Genomic DNA, 16,790 nt, shown 5'->3' with positions numbered 1-16,790 from the left:
AACCGGCTGCAGTAATAGAAAATTGTAAATGCTCAAAAACAAGTGCAGAACTTTTTTTCCACAGTTTCTTCTTCACTACTAACAAAATAAAGACGTTCGCATTTGAATATTGTTTCCTTATATGTGGCTATTTTCACACTAGATTGGTATAACCTCAAAACCTCGAAATAGCAGCTGGCGAGCCAAGGGTGAAGGATGGAGAATCTGATAGGACTCAGAGCATTATCCAGATCCAGACTAGTGTCCATAATATTTGTTCAAGATTTTGTTCATCATTCAACACAGACGAAAGACGAAAACACAACAGAAACACAACGAAAACACAAGGTAAATACACAAACACTAATCCGAAATTCGCCCTGTGAGACGTATGCAGATGTGTCGATGTTAGCTGCATTCCAGGCTGCCCGCAGAGTTCACAGCCGTGCGGGCTGCCCGAGCAGGTGGACGGTTTGATGGTTATTGAACGTTCGCACCATGCGCTTACCGAACAGCAGAGTGCGAGGGCGCCCGTACGGCTGTGAACTCTGCGAGAAGCGTTAGCAGAAAATCCGATTCATCTACCCTATATCACGACCCAACGTTTTCTCGTCGCACGGACAATCATGGCATTTCTGCAAAATCTCTTATCAGAACGAAAATGTCAAAAAGAGGAATGGAGCGTTGTGGAATGATAGTCTTCCTGTAGACAGAATTCTAGGACGGGGTCTCATCCTTTATATACCCTTATTCAACAGTGAAGCTGAGCGGAACCAAATTGGTAGATGTGTTTTAAAAAACTTCAAGAGCGGCCAAAAATGATCAAAGTAACAGTATCACTTTTGTCTGCAAATGCTTTGCCACCTACAGTTGAGAAGCAGAAGAATGCACCCAAAAGTGACAGGAAGAAAGCAAATATCCGTTGTGTGCGTGACATTCCGAAAAAGTTGTCGTCTCCAGATGAAAACCATCCACCATTTTTTCTAAATACTTAGTAATATAAAAATATGACCGAACGAAGAGAGAGCAAAACTGTCATCCACCTGTTTTGAGCACTCGGTAGTTGTCCATCTACAATTACTTCGTCAGTGAGCGGTCGCAAATCGGATGTGTCCGATCGTGATAGTAGAGGAACACCACTAAAAACAGAGTGTTTATGTAGAACTGAAATTGTTGACGTAACCACACTAGAGCTAATCGTCGACACAATTGCAATTTAGTTGTTGTTCCGCATAAAGATTACTGCACGTTTAGCTTTGGAATAGTGTTGAAACTTCCTCCTAAACATTGAGTCAGTGGAAGCGGTGAAAGCTGCAACTATCTTCTTGTATGATTGACCATTGTCGTAGATACTATGGTCGAAGCAAAGGTAACCGGAGCCAACATACAACATTGAAGGGAGCGTATCAAGAAATTTGCATTTTGTGGAAACCTGATGGAAACATAAAATTCGAAGTCGCTCTAAACAGCGCTATGGAGGCAGCGGTTAGAACCGAGGTGGGACCATCGCAAACTGCAGCGATGGGCATAGATGCGATAGTCGGAGCCGGTGCTCTAATCCCTTTCACTTTTGAACGGTTGGGGAAGGGACCTCCTTCACTTTTAAACGGTTGGCGAAATTACCCCCTTCACTTGAGCTGCACCCCATGAGCTAAACCCCCTTCACCTGATGAGGGTTCGCTTCTCCCTATCGCACCTATGGCGATGGTGGTGCCACTAAAGGTTCCAGTACGCTCCTAACCGTCTACGCCCCACCGCACCGCTTCGAGAGAAGCCGCGTACGCAATTGCACCGTGCTTCATGTCGTTTTGACCCCACTATATGTCAACTTGTCGGAGATCTTTACTACAGTACTCGAAAAAAAAACGAGGGTTTGAAAATAAATGTCTGCTGACTGCTGTGCAGACGTCATTTACTCAAACGTCTCCTTCGGGGACGCTCATATTCGTAATTTACACCACGAACTCTATATATCCCACAGTACGCCAATATGATACGCTGTATTTAAATGTAGAATGTTAAAGGTTCATTTCAAATGCTAAACGTAATAAATGAGGTGAAATGATATAGACCGATGACAATCCACGAAGCATCTACGAGTGCGCGAATGGGTAGCTTATGTTGCTTATTTCAGTCATATCAGTTGTATTGCGGACTTTTGAAGACGACGAAGTTGCCGCATTCGATCAACTATGAGGATATTATTGGCTTCGTGACAGCATCGGCTCAGAAATCGAAGATAGCAAATATCTTTCAGTGAAGAATGTTTGCGAGACAAGATTGTTAGCTACAGTTTACTTCGGCTAACGTAACGGCTTAGTTGTCTTTTTCATAGATACTCTAGCATTAGCACTATTCATAGCAAACATTCGATTGTAGGGCCGACTACTCTGACGGCCCTACAATCGAATTATGGTGCATCTCTTCTCAAAGTTTGTTTTGGATTTTATTTTTAGACCTCAAATCAAACAGTTATGAGGTCAACAATACAAATAGATGGTAGACTCTACATCACACAATATATCACATGAAAAGTGCAATTTTTTACACCACTAAACTATAGTTGGGTCAAAACGACCTGGAGCGCAATACAGATGCGTGAGCGGACAGCAGGATCAAAGGCTCGGAGACGAAAAATCTCTGATACTCGATATACCAAGTAGACCGCAACCGCCTGCGCCTGCTTGTCACCCGTCCATTCTCTGCTAGAAGTCGCATTTATCGCGATAGGTTTCGAGCATTCACCCGGTATTGAGTTATAACCATTAGCAGTGATGAACGTTTGAGTTCATCATTGGGTTTATTGCTGATAAAGCAAAAATAATAAAATAGTTGTGATAATCAAAGCAGATCATTGTGCGAATTGCTCTTCTATACGGAGATTGTAGTTGAGCAGGAAATAATCAGATCCTGTAAAACATAATTTCTAGGCAGTGGGAAAAATCTGAGCTGAACATCATAGAGGGTGAGCGGCGCTCTAAGAGACCAATTCATGAAATATTTAATCGGGAGGATGGAATTGAAGCTTTATTTGCAATATGCCTTTACTTCGGGAAATAATTGGTGGGCGATTCCATTGGCTCTAACACCGTTTTGTGTCAACCCTAGAAGGATAACAGAGCCGGTAACGGAATACGCCGGATACGGTCCTCCACCACCGTATCCCACTCGTCATCACCCCATTTGACACCCAATTCCTCATAGGAATGGAGCATAACATTTCCCAGTTGCTGCTTCGGTTAGAATTTTCACTTGATGAACCAATTAATTGTAATGTAAGAATTAATCATACATATAGCGGCGGACGGCACTTTTGCAGTTTTTTCTCTTTTTTGAGCTCTTGCTCCACTTTCCAAATCTTTTGGTTAAAATCATCACAAAAGGACAGAAATGATGTTGAGAATGTAGTTGAAACTTGAAACTTATCAAATTGATTATCCTTAAAAAAAGGTGGAAACCGCAATTTATTGGAAATAGTGTGGACGAAAGTCCTGCAATTTTTAGCTATTGTGTTATCTGTATTATCTTTGTTCTCACGTTGCTGTTTTATGTTCGACACTTTCTGAGCTAATTTTCTTGCTCTAGACATCGGAAAATGCTAGGGAGCGCTCCAAGCATGCAAAAATTAAGTATTAGAGCTATTTCTTTCGGGGTAGGAAAGAAAGAAGGTGTTATCCATTGTAACATGTCGTAAAAGCACTGTTACTATGATTTGTTAACGTTCGAAGGAAAAAGTTGTCATGAACACTTCCATACGCGGCCGACTGAAGGAAATTACTGAAAACGTCGATCTGGAGAATTAAATAGTTGTTAGCAGTTCGCTCTTAACCACAGTCGATGTTCAGAAGGATTTCACTAAATTATCAGAAGGATTTCTCTTCCAACACCTTTATACATTTATCTAGTGTGTTCTGGCGGGCTCTCAAATAGAAGACTTTATAAGAAACCACGAGTTCTTGTGGAAAATAGGTTAGCCTTAGTATAGCATTTGCAAAGGGGCACTCGCGTTGGACGGAATAGGAATTAACTATAGTAGGTATTCCATACTTACGAGAACAGTTTCTTCTACCAAACAGCTTGCCAGCATAAACGACATTGAAGAGTCCTAGAAGTAACATCAAACCTTTCGAAAACTTTGACAGATCTTTTTGGACATCGGCAGCGGTTCGATGTGAACTGCTAGCAGATTCCCATAGAATCATGATGCTAGAATCACATCAACGGGACATTGCTCAACTGATCTTCGCATGATATCATCGAGTAATCATAGTCGAACAGGAATGGATCGCGACAGCAACTTGTCTTACTCCAACTTCCACTATTTCCACTCATATTCTCAATAGGTTAGGTTTAATGTAGCGGTTAGAGGTTACGCTTTCTGCACAATCGATCGGAGGTTCGAGTCCGCCCTAGTGCTTACCAAACCTTTCATCCCTCCGGGGTCGATAAATTGGTACCAGATTTGTCTGGGAGGATAAAAACACGGACTTGACACATCGGCTAGCCCCCGGAAGTCATTGCATAAGGAAGTTACACGTTCGTAAACTTCAAACGATTCTGAATTAAAACGAACGTGGGGGCACATCCAAACCGGACCGGTTAACGCAACCTACCCGATAGCTCTCTGATGCATATTACTTGCAATGCAACGATACAGTTACAGAAGTCGTAGCAATCTGGAGTCAAGTTCACTCTAGGAATTAGAATTACGAGGTTATGGACTCTGACAGTGTGTTGGACGACAGTGGCTTGACTTAACTTAATCGTCGGGCTAATGTCATCGCCTGACGCGATTACCCACATCTTCGCCGAGGTGTGCCGTTCTTGAACACAGCTCTGCCCAACCTTCTCGATCTTGCACAGAATCAATCCATTCGTCGCTATTCCATATTCTGCGAAACACTACGCCTCACCTGAACTGCCCATCAACGCTGAGTGTTTATATATATATATATATATATATATATATATATATATATATATATAAACAAGTGTTTATATATATATATATATATATATATATATATATACAATAGATCCGAAATTACGGATTATCTTTCTGCGAATTTCACCTTTTTAGACTGAATTACATCTCTCGTAGTTTTTGATTATTTGTACTAAATTAAAAAAAGAATAGGAAATATGCAGTGGCGAACAATAGACCTGACATTTTTTGAGCAAACGCAACTTCCAGGGCAGGTCTTTTGTTCGCCATTGTATATATACATATACAAACATATACAATATATGAAAGATCCAAATTCTCAGCGGGCGATAGATATTGTTGATCACATGCGCAATAAAGTGCTGGGCCAGTCTATGAAGATGTTGTAATCCTCACTTAAAAAAGCGGCCCGAGTGCTTGACGTCGGCAATAAATCGCGGAGCACCGATATCAATTTAAAAAAAAACACAACTTACTCCAAAAACCTTATATGATGAAATAAAATTTGAAGAAAAAAGGAAGTCGCAACCTCAACGACGATGAAAGCTTGCTTCTTAGATCGCTGAAGGAGCTAAATGACGATGATCCGAATCCACTGCTTGAACCAGTCGCACTCCCTTTCTTCTTCTGTTCGTTAACAAAAACTTCCAGGGCTGACATAAGCCCTTCAATAATCAAAATTACCTACGAATATCAATTTGATCATTGATAAGGATATGCAATAAAACAGGGCTAATTGCCGCAATGACAGTCGTACAGCAACCAGTAAACTTCGAACTATTTATGCTCTAAGAAAGCAAAAGAGACTGTGTGGCTACTTTAATGATGAGCATCCCATGAAGTTGTTCCGTGCTTGTAATATTGATATCCTTCTTCGATCGCAATCATGGCCGCTGCAACACCAACGCCCAATTTCCATCCAGGAAGAATTAGCTGAAATGCAAGAATAACATAATGTTCTTCAACTACAAATCACAATAATTCAAAGTCGGACAAAACTGGAAACTAAAAAGACGGCGTCACTTCTACAAGATCGCGAGGTTTCTAACAACTGGTTCTACAAGGCTGATTATCTTCCTTTCGAAAAAACGAAGTGTCTTGCAAGAAAGAAGTGGTATACTCGGGTCACAGCGACATGAAACTTGGCACAGTTGCGTAAGCAGTTGCCTCGAACCGGTGCAGTGAAGCTGGCGATTGGGACCGAAGTGGGACCATCGCGAAGTGCACTGGTGCCAGCAAGGGTCCCGCCTCGATCACAACCGCTAACTCCACCGCGTAGCTTCGACCACACTCGTTTACGCAACTACGCAGGAAATCGAATCTTTTAGATCCCCCACCGATCCTGACCGCTACGCTCCACCGACCGCTTCGAGAGATGAGCGGATGCATATATGACTGCATCCAGCTTCATGTCTCAACCATAGTCTCAGCATTTGCAGAGTCCTCAAATACTCAAAAAAGAATCTCTCAGGCGAATGATTGGCTCACAGATTGGGGATGTCGAAGTGATACGTCGGCGAGCATAAAAATTCATTCCCATGGTCAAGCGTGTATTTGGGGAAAATCGACCGAAAACGACCCTCCTCCCCATCTCACTCTTTCTTATACAGACTCTGATATAACACTAAAAATTGAATATTATTTATAGAACTAAAAAAAAACAAATTTGACGCTACAAATAAATTAAAACAAACTAACGTAATATAATAAATATTAATAAACTGTGCTGTAACAAACAGTAATTGTAATACCGATAACGACGCTGAACTCGCTCCAAAAGCATTTTCATCTGTTTACTACTACTTATACACAATATTACTAAAGTTAATATATAGTGTTAGAAGCAAAATAAAAAAATATAATATGATATGAACACCACATTCCATGAACACATCAAATTTGAAAACATAAAGTACTGGACGGCACAATTTTCCTCTCTTAAGACTGATTACAAATGTTCGAGAGTTCGATACGCGGCGGAATTTGATTCCTGCAAAATAGAAAAAAAAAAACAACTGAAAACGACACAGAAACGGAAAAGCATTTTCACCTGTTTGGTGTAGTTTTCTTTCTAAACGCGTCCAATTTTAGATTTGGAGAACAATCAAACTTCAGCTTCAAAGACTCCTTCGTTCCCAACATAATGTAGACACAATTTGAAAATATTTCTCGAAGTATGGCCTTTCCTCTTGTTTCTCCTTAACAGTTATCGCAGAACCAGTCTGAATGTCCGCCTAAAGCCGGACTTCGGACTTTCGGTGGTTTTAGCTTCGCTCCCCTTCACTGATCAATGAAAGTTGATAACAGTGGTGTTTTCTGTAAAATTAGATTTGCGTTTTTTAAACAACGCTTTCCTTCTCTTCTTTATATTATAGATTGCGGATTAAAGATTACGGAGTTTTCCTTCCAAATGCGTCAATTCTACATTTGGAGAATATTCTACCATCAGCTACAAACACTGCTTGGATGCCAGAATAATATAGATACAATTTGAAAGCACTACTCGAAGTATGGGTATTCCTGCTGATTTCCTCCAATAGTTATCACAGAATGATGTTTTAACGTTTAACGTTTAACGTAACGAAAGATAACGTTCCACGTCAGATCACATAAACATTCTGCTACTATTTAAGCAGCTGTTTTCATGCGCGTTTTCACTTTCTGAGAACGGCATGCTACCAACTTGAGGCGAACGAAGAAAGAAATAGATACGCGGAGTCATGAAGGTGAAAAGCAACGCGCTCAATGGGCACGGCTTTAACCATTTATCTTTTGCGACATGCACGCGAAGTTATTGCGCACCATTTCGATTCCGCGGGACCCGTCTCACCCCACGTTATACCTATCTGGCGCCGGCGCACCAATTCGACGCCGTGGGACCCGTCGCAGCCCCTCCTATAGGTATCTGGCACCGGTGGACCCGTCGCACCCCCTTCTATAGGTATCTGGCGCCGATGGACCCGTCACATCCCCTTCTATAGGTATCTGGCGCCGGCGCACCAATTCGACGCCGTGGGACCCGTCGCACCTCCTTCTATAGGTACTTGGCGCCGGTGGACCCGTCACACCCCATTTTATAGCCTTCTAGCGTCGAGGCAACAACTCGACACCGGTGGACCCGTCGCACCCCTTTTTTGAATTTCGTGACTGACACACACACACGTGACAGAATAAGCCCGTTATTATATACCAGCCTGAACGTCCGGCTAAAGCCGGACTTCAGACTTTCTGTGGAGTTTGCTTCGCTCGCCTTCACTGATTAACGAAAATTAATATTAGTGCCGTTTTCTACGAAATTGGACTTGTGCATCTCCAACAATCTTTATTCCTTTTTTATATTATAACTAAGGGCGAAACATTTCATAGACATCTTCCTAAACGCGTCAGTTCTACATTTTGAGAACATTCGAACTTCAGCTTCAAACACTCCTTATCAATATATTATAGACAAAATTTAAAAGTATCACGCGAAATATGGGTTTTCCTCCTCTGTTCTATAAACAGTTATCAAAGAATGACGTTTCGGGATAAAATTACGTGAAAGACATCATCCTACTGATAAAGATAACGTTCCACGTCAGATCACATAAACATCTTGCCACTATTTAAGCACCCGTTTGCATGCGGGTTTCCACTTTCTGAGAGCGGCATGCTACCAACTTGAGGCGAACGAAGAAGGAGACGGACACGCGGAGGAGTCATATAAGGTGTAAAGCAAAGCGATACAGTGGCCACGGCTATGAAATGGCTGCAACCATCTATATTTTGCGTCATGCACACGAAGTTATTGCGCACTATTTCGACGCCAGGTGGACCTGTCGCACTCCTTTTTCTGGACATCTGGCGCCGACGCAGCAATCTGACGCCGGTGGACCCGTCGTACCCCCTTCTATTGGTATCTGGCGCCGGTGGACCCGTCGCACCCCCTTCTATTGGTATCTGACGCCGGTGGACCCGTCGCACTCCTTTTTCTGGACATCTGACGCCGGTGGACCCGTCGCACTCCTTTTTCTGGACATCTGGCGCCGGCGCAGCAATCTGACGCCGGTGGACCCGTCGTACCCCCTTCTATTGGTATCTGGCGCCGGTGGACCCGTCGCACCCCCTTCTATTGGTATCTGACGCCGGTGGACCCGTCGCACTCCTTTTTCTGGACATCTGACGCCGGTGGACCCGTCGCACTCCTTTTTCTGGACATCTGGCGCCGGCGCAGCAATCTGACGCCGGTGGACCCGTCGCACCCCCTTCTATAGGTATCTGACACCTGTGGACCCGTCGCACCCCCTTCTATAGGTATCTGACGCCGGTGGACCCGTCGCACCCCCTTCTAAGGCTATCTGGCGCCGATGGACCCGTGGCACCCCCTTCTATAGGTATCCGACGTCATGGGACCCGTCGCACCCCCTTTTATAGGTATCCGACGCCGTGGACCCGTCGCACCGCCTTCTAACGCTATCTGGCGCCGATAGACCCGTCGCATCCCCTTCTATAGGTATCCGACGCCGGTGGACCCCTTCACACCTCATTTTATAGCTTCCTAGCTTCGAGGCATTAACTCGACGCCGGTGGACCCGTCGCACCCCTCATTTTGAATTTCGTGACACACACACACACACACACACACACACACACACACACACACACACACACACACACACACACACACACACACACACACACACACACACACACACACACACACACACACGTGACAGAATAAGCCCGTTATTATATAGTAGATCATGGTAATGTTTTAACATTAAATGATGTGGACGACATCATGCCACTGATAAAAATAACATCTACGTCAGATCATGTAAACTGGTCGGTATTATCTAAGCAGCCGTTTGCATGCGTGATTACACTTACTGAAGAAGGCATGTTACCAACTTGAGGCAAATGCGCAAGGAGATTGAGGCGCGAAGTCATACAGGTGCAAAGCAACACGTGCAGTGGCCATGAATATGAAACCTTTGGAACGTCTTATTTTCCTTTTGCGACATCCTTATGAAGTTAGTGTACGATACTCCTGCAGCACGAGATACCAATTCCACTCTCTTAGACTCCGCTTTACTTCATCACGATGCCTGCGCACCATTTCGATGCCGTAAGACCCGTCGTACTCCCTTTTTGGAATTTCGTGACTAACACGCACGTGGTAGAATGAGCCCGTTATTATATACTAGTCTGGAAGTCCTCTTAAAGGCGGACTTAACAATTTTGTTTTGTTCACTTCGCTCGCCTTCACTGATCAATGCAAATTGATAGTTTTGGCATTTTGTGTAAAATTAGAATTGTGTTTTTACAACAACTTTTTCATATCTTTCTTTTTCATATATTTATGCGAAAGATTCTATAGTTCCCTTTCTCAACGCACCAGTTCTAAACTTGGAGAACATTCAAACTTCCGCTTCGCAGCCGCTCACACAACTGCACTAGTCTTCTGGTCATTTTGACGCGACTATGACAGGCAATATCGTGTACATCCATTCCGATTCTGAATCTATTCTCAGATGAAGGTTCTGTTTTATGTCCTGCTATTAGACAAGGTTTTTAAAATCTATCCCTAGTAGTTTTTTTAACAAGGAGAATGCATTAACAGAACCACTAGAGACATAGTTATCATCACTCTGTTTATACGCTACGTGTCTTCTTTTGAAATGTTGCATTCTTGGCTCCAATTTATACCAAAAATAAATGTACGTGCTCTTGTGTTAGTGCTTCACAGTCCCTTTTCTATAGTTGATGTGTAATGCATCTGAACTTCGGAATACAGGATGAATCCACAACGCTGATCACGTCGCATACAAATGTGGATCTACATCTAAATTAGTCCCCAGAAAAATATTTAGATTTCCAGCCTCATGCTTTCCAAGAAAAAGATCGAAAATAGAAGAATGTCGTGTGACATGAGAAAGAAGAGTATAGTGTTGAATCGAGCTGCAACTAACCCTTTTAAAATGATTCCATTGTCCACGAACGTGCGGAAACTCGCGATCGTAGAGGTACACGTAGTTCCTGGAATAAAATGATTGAGAAACGAATAAATCCGAAAAACTGTGAAAGATAAAACAAATACATCAAAAAACGAGGAATGTATCTGCGCTTGTTGTTGTGAGGTCGATGTTAATAAACTAACAAGAAAGGAATACTGTGAATTTGTTCGAATCTGCGGCGCTAACTTTTCTATCCACGCGACCCTTAAACCAAAAAGCAAAAACTTACTCTTAATCCTTAATTTTCTTCTTCTTAAAATCTTTTTGAAATCATAATCCTTAATCATCCCGGAAAAATCATTCTACCGCATTTTGCATAAAACTATATCGCATGTACTCAGATAATGTCACATGCCTGTCACAACAAGGGACAACGCCACACGAGATACCGATGGCGAGGTCTCCAGCGCCACTCTATGTCAAAGACTTCTTTTTAGCGTCCGAGACTAATACAACCATGAATTAGAAAAACAAGCATTCGGCAATCAGATTGCGAAGTTCGGATTTCTTCTCAACATTAAAAAGACTGAGTGCATGACCATTGACACAAAACAGACATATTGAAACTGGGGATTGAGAGCAGCAACCTTGCCAAAGAAGATACTTCCTGATGTTGCAAATACTCGAGTTCCACGGTCAAAGACACGCCAAACTATTGTTCAGACCTGCTGCGCCCTATCTTGTCGAGTGTTGTGGTGCGAGCAATGAAGTGGATGGCCACCTCAACGTCATGCACATAAAGATGTTATGTAGGAGAGTTGATGTCGCAATTCTATGACACATCCACAGCAGTGACGTTCAGCATTGACTAAGAAACAATCCTATATTAGAGACGATATTTGTTTCAATCCGATTACTTTCTAAGCACTTCGCTGTCCTTCATTCGAGACTTTTTCAATTCTATTGGAGATCACTCTTGCAAAGAGCCTTTAGATGACGGACAGTAAGCAGATTGGGCGATAGTTGCCGATGTCATGTGAATCTCCTTTTTCATATAACACGGTCTTACTGGTTTTCCACTGTTTAGGAACCTTGCATTCCGGCACATAACGTGTAAAGAGCCTTGCCGGAGTGTTGATGAATACTGGCGGAAGGCTCTTCAGGTGTTCTGGTGTTATTCTTTCGAGACCGGGTGCCGCACGATTTCTTACCGACGTGATAACATGTCCTACTTCGGGCGGGAAAACCCCTGGAATGGCATGTTCATCTTACAACATGTTGAGGAGGCACGTGGGCTTGGCTGTCGTAGACATCTGTGTAGAAGTCGTGAATGACCTTTTCCATCCTCTTCTCGATGCTGTAGTCGTTCCATCTGGGGTCCAGAGAGCAGCAATGACTGCTCTACGATTGGCGAAGTTCCGACGGGCGTAGCGAATTCTCTCTCTCGTCTCTCCAGCTTCAGCCAACACTTCTGCTCTTCTCTCTTTGAGGTCTTCCTTTATCGCCTCTCTGCAGAACCTTGCGGGCTCCGATGTGAGTTCCGTTCCTGGTTCCCTGCGGCTCCTGCTGCTCCACGCTGACGTATCAGAACTCCGAACTTTTAGAACTCCGAGTCTTTTTCGATCAGTCCTAAAGGTGTTCAACTAGCCGGTAGTATTCAATTTTCCCAAAAGCCGACTAGTGCAGCGAAGAGATCCCAACTAGTGATAGTTCAGGGACTTCGCTCTCTGAACTTGGCGGCTTTCTCTTCTCTCCTTGTGAAGGAAAACCTTTCTCGGAGGAGACGATGGTCCAATCCCTATAGAACTTTGGCACGACTGCGACATCCGTCAGGCAGAAGCTTTCACTGACGATGATGTGGTCAATTTCAGTATGCCACCCTCCACTGGTGACTCCCACTTCCAGCGTAGAGAGGAGGGCTTCTGGAAGCGAGTTCCCATGGGTGGTCTTAGTCGTCATAATGAACTCGGAAAGCCTCTCTCCCTGCTCATTCCATTGAAGGCCGTCGGTTCCGATGTGAAGTTCCTCAGGCGTTGTTGCCAATTTTAGCGTTGAAATCACCAGCTGTGACTTTGTAGAAGGTATGATCCTCTCGTTAGAACTTCTCCAGGTCCAGAAAGCTTCGACTTCTTCTTCCTAACGTTCACCGTGAACACAATAACTGCCTCGAAGACGCAACAGCCAGTTTAAAAAAAGAAAAGGCAGGAAATGACAGAAGACCTTCCCCGTTACACCCAAGTTCATGGAACACAACATATGATGATCTCAAGAATTCATATTCTCAATTTCAGAATTCATATTCTTTCTACACAAAAAAGTGATAGTCATCTAACAATGAAGTCAATTTACCTGATCCATGGGTCCTTTAGACCAATCTGCGCTAGCCGTTTTTCATGCGCAGCTAGTTCAGGAAACTGCCTGTAATTATTGTAAATGGAATAGTTAGGGATCTGGAAAGGTTCATGATGTCCACCACCCATTTCTACCTGAAATAAACAAAATTTGCTACGTGGTACAACTTCTATCGCGTCTTAATGTCAAGCGCTTTTTTTTTTATGATGTGTCTTGCACCAAATGAGAAGCTCCACTAATGAGGTGAATTTCGTTGCATAGGTGCAATAGGTCAGAACCGTACCATTCCTAAGTGAAGGGAGTCTACACCATCTTGGACACTCCAAAATGAAGAGGGCCGTCGACCAGGGGTAGATTACGCAGAAAAGGGTGATTCCGTCCATTTCTTCCTAATTGCCGTAAAAAACGGAAGAACCCAGAAGATGCGGCTTCGAGCATTCCGGGCGCTATTTTCTACAACGAGTTGTATTGGGGTGCACCAGCCTTCTGCACGCGCCGCATCTTCCGGGCCGTTTTTTACGGCAATTAGGAAGAAATGAACGAAATCACCTTCCTCCCCACAACTTACGACCCCGTATAGAAATAAAACACCTGAAACCCCCACCACCTCGGATTTGTGGGGTGATGCCTTTAAATAAGTTTTTTCATAGTGTTCATCAGCAAAACAACACTAGGAAAATGTTTAACTAATCAAATCAATTAAACATTTGCTCTGAAACATCGTTATTCAGGGAAGAGCTCATGATCTACGATAGCATTAAAGGCATCACCCCACGAATCTGAGATAGTACGGATTTCAGGTGGAGTCATAGATGCTGCAGTCGGATAGATCCGGGGGGGGGGGGATTACTGTAAGAAAAACGTTCCGGAAGATGCGGCGCGTGCACAAGGCTGGCGCGCTCCGATCGAACTCGTTGTGGAAAATAGTCCGCCGGTCGCTCGAAGCCGTACCGTCTGGGCCGTTTTTTACGGCAATTAGGAAGAAATGGACTGAATCACCCTTCTCTTCATAATCTACAATCCCGTATACGAATACTCCACCTGAAATCCGTACCACCTCAGATTCGTGGGGTGATGCCTTTAAAGGAGAATTCATCTTGCTAGTTAACAGTTGCCAGAATACAAAACTCATTTTTTGGCAGAAGTGGAATCTCTTATTCGATAAGGAGTAACAGTATAATATGAATTTTCTCCTGAGTCGTATTGAATGAGAAAGTAGTGAATACGAATGAACAACTACTTGGAGGAAGCAGCTAGGAGAACGAGTGAGGAAGTTTGACGACGAACTTATATGTTATATAAGCCTTTCATCCCCCGGGGTCGAGCAAAGCAAAGCGAAACAACTGTTTTTGATCTACTGCCCCACTCGACTGAAAATTATGGAGAAATTTGAAGACCTTTAGCGCCAAGCAGGGTTAAAGGCATCACCACACGAATCTGAGGTGGTGCAGATTTCAGGTGGAGTATTCGTATACGGGATGGGAGACTATGGAGAGGGAGGTGATTTCTTCCATTTCTTCCTAATTGCCGTAAAAAACGGCTCGGAAGATACGGCTTCAGGCGTTTTGGCGCACTATTTTCCACAGGAAGCTCGACTGGAGCGCGCCAGCCTTGTGCGGTGCCGCATCTTCCGGGCCGTTTTTTACGGCAATTAGGAAGAAATAGACGGAATCACCCCCCTCTCCGTAGTCTCCCATCCCGTATACAAATACTCCACCTGAAATCTGCACCACCTCAGATTCGTGGGGTGATGCCTTTAAGTGTGATGACGGGACACAACCCTCTCGAATACGATCCCCTCTTCTTCTTCTTCTCCACCGTTGCTGCGACAGTTCTCGGTTGCTGCCAATTCAATATACTGGAAATTTCGTGTGTTTCGAAAAACCAAAATTGGAAATTAGCCGTGGAACAAATGACAAACGTGAAACTCGGCATCTCACGGAAGCGAAGATACGCTAAGTAGTAGAAGAAGCAAATTTGCTGAAATATTGTTGAAATATTGGTATTGAAACATTTCCATTTTTATTCCAATTCGAATTCTTTATTTTTTTACGAAAAATTTTTAAATACTGATTAAAGAACATAATACGACAGAGAAAAGAGAAAAGTCAGGTTCACTGGTCGAATTACAAGAGAACAATGAAAAGAAACTAAAAAAACAATCTGCTTTGACAGTTTGAAATGGGAGCAGGTTCGACGCCCGATTGAGTCAAATCTTTGCAAAAGAGTTAGAAGCTTGACACCAGTTCCAAAGAATTTAATTATAAGTAGTTTCCAGCAGTTAAAAAGTTTAAGGATTCAATGGAATTTAATAACCAAAAAAGCTACGAATCTGTGCACATTGTTAGGTCTGGGAGACCGCAAATAACTTCTTGTTTGCAAATAACTTATTCAGAGAAAAATATTTTAGGCTAATTTTTAGAGAAGAAGGTTTGCAAAACAAAACAGTCATACCACTGCTTTTTTCTTCACATCCTACTTTTTTCTTTTTCGAATTTAGATGGGACAAATATGCGGAAAATGGCATTGCAAATCCTCCACAATAAAAGCTTACCCGAAGTATTTCTCTATGTGCTCTTAAAAGTCAGAGGATAAAGTCACTGGCGTATCAATCCACTTGGGATGCACCAACGCGTTTTACTGGAATTCGTAATCGTTGAGGTTTTAGAACGCGTGTTGATCAAGTCAGTGCTTTCATCCTTCCAGACAAGACTGGTATCAATTTATCGAACCCGGAGGGATGAGGGGCTTGGTTTGCAGTAGCGCGGTTTCGAACCATCGACCGTGTGGCTACAACAGACCTCTAACAGACTACGACACAACCCACGTATGATTAAATTCTTCATCTTTTGGAGTGATCTAAAGTTTCTAACTCTTTTACAGCAATTTGACTCAACAGGGTGTTGAATCTGACTGGTTCCACCGTCGTATTGTCGACATAATGTGCATTGTCAAAACGAAATGTTGGTGGTTCAATGTTACTGTTCTACTTCTGGAACGTATTATAATATTTTGTAATCCATGCAATTACTTAATATTATTTAATGTAATATTTCGTAATGTATGCAATTATTTAATACAGCATAATATCTTCTGTTATCAAGCGATCTTCCAATCACTACTGCCCACCGCACACTCCCTTTCCACTTTCCTTGCAACCCCGCCCTTTACGACCCTCCAACAATCCAATCCCATCATACGGTTGACAGTAGCGTCAACTTGTCCCCCTGTAACTGCACTTCACTTCAGTCAACAGATCAACACCATCTTATCAGATCGTCTGCCTTAAATGCTACCTCTGGTTCTAGACGAAGTAGAAAGACGCAAAGACGGACCTCAGAAAGGTCCTACACGCACTTGTCGGTCTTCTTAGAAACGTGCAATGTCTCCGAGAACAAAATAAGCTTTAATGTGAGGGAATGATGACCAAACACACGACCTGTGATATGGTAGCAAATAAAGCCAAAAGAAGTTTTGGTCAAATGACGAGAATCGTAAGCTACACAGCGTTCTAACGAGACGTACATTCATTCTACTTTCTCGATTAACCAAAGGCAACTAACGCTAACTGGGAGGTG

General features: G+C 43.1%; 2 protein-coding genes across 3 annotated transcripts in view; both read right to left on the bottom strand.

Annotated features, from left to right (window-relative positions):
• The window catches only part of RB195_019145 (uncharacterized protein), a gene marked incomplete at both ends in the record, with an annotated part of 15,822 nt that extends 10,238 nt beyond the window's left edge, over nt 1–5,584 (bottom strand). For both annotated transcript variants that reach the window (XM_064186874.1, XM_064186875.1), the window contains 3 exons: nt 848–962; nt 1,023–1,118; nt 5,454–5,584. In XM_064186874.1, coding sequence (XP_064042755.1) covers nt 848–962; nt 1,023–1,118; nt 5,454–5,584 — 342 coding nt within the window. The remainder of the gene's footprint in view (nt 1–847; nt 963–1,022; nt 1,119–5,453) is intronic.
• A 159-nt stretch (nt 5,585–5,743) lies between these two features.
• On the bottom strand, nt 5,744–13,340 carry RB195_019144 (uncharacterized protein; the record flags this gene model as incomplete). The annotated part of the gene is made up of 3 exons (XM_064186873.1): nt 5,744–5,857; nt 10,876–10,942; nt 13,210–13,340. 3 exons carry the CDS (start codon nt 13,338–13,340, stop codon nt 5,744–5,746), a joined length of 312 nt encoding a protein of 103 aa, XP_064042754.1.
• Nucleotides 13,341–16,790: the final 3,450 nt, after the last annotated feature.

This window comes from Necator americanus, chromosome II, assembly GCF_031761385.1.
Source record: "Necator americanus strain Aroian chromosome II, whole genome shotgun sequence".
Classification (NCBI taxonomy): domain Eukaryota; kingdom Metazoa; phylum Nematoda; class Chromadorea; order Rhabditida; family Ancylostomatidae; genus Necator; species Necator americanus.
Note: the sequence above shows the minus strand (reverse complement) of the source record. Positions and strands in the feature narration are given on the sequence as shown.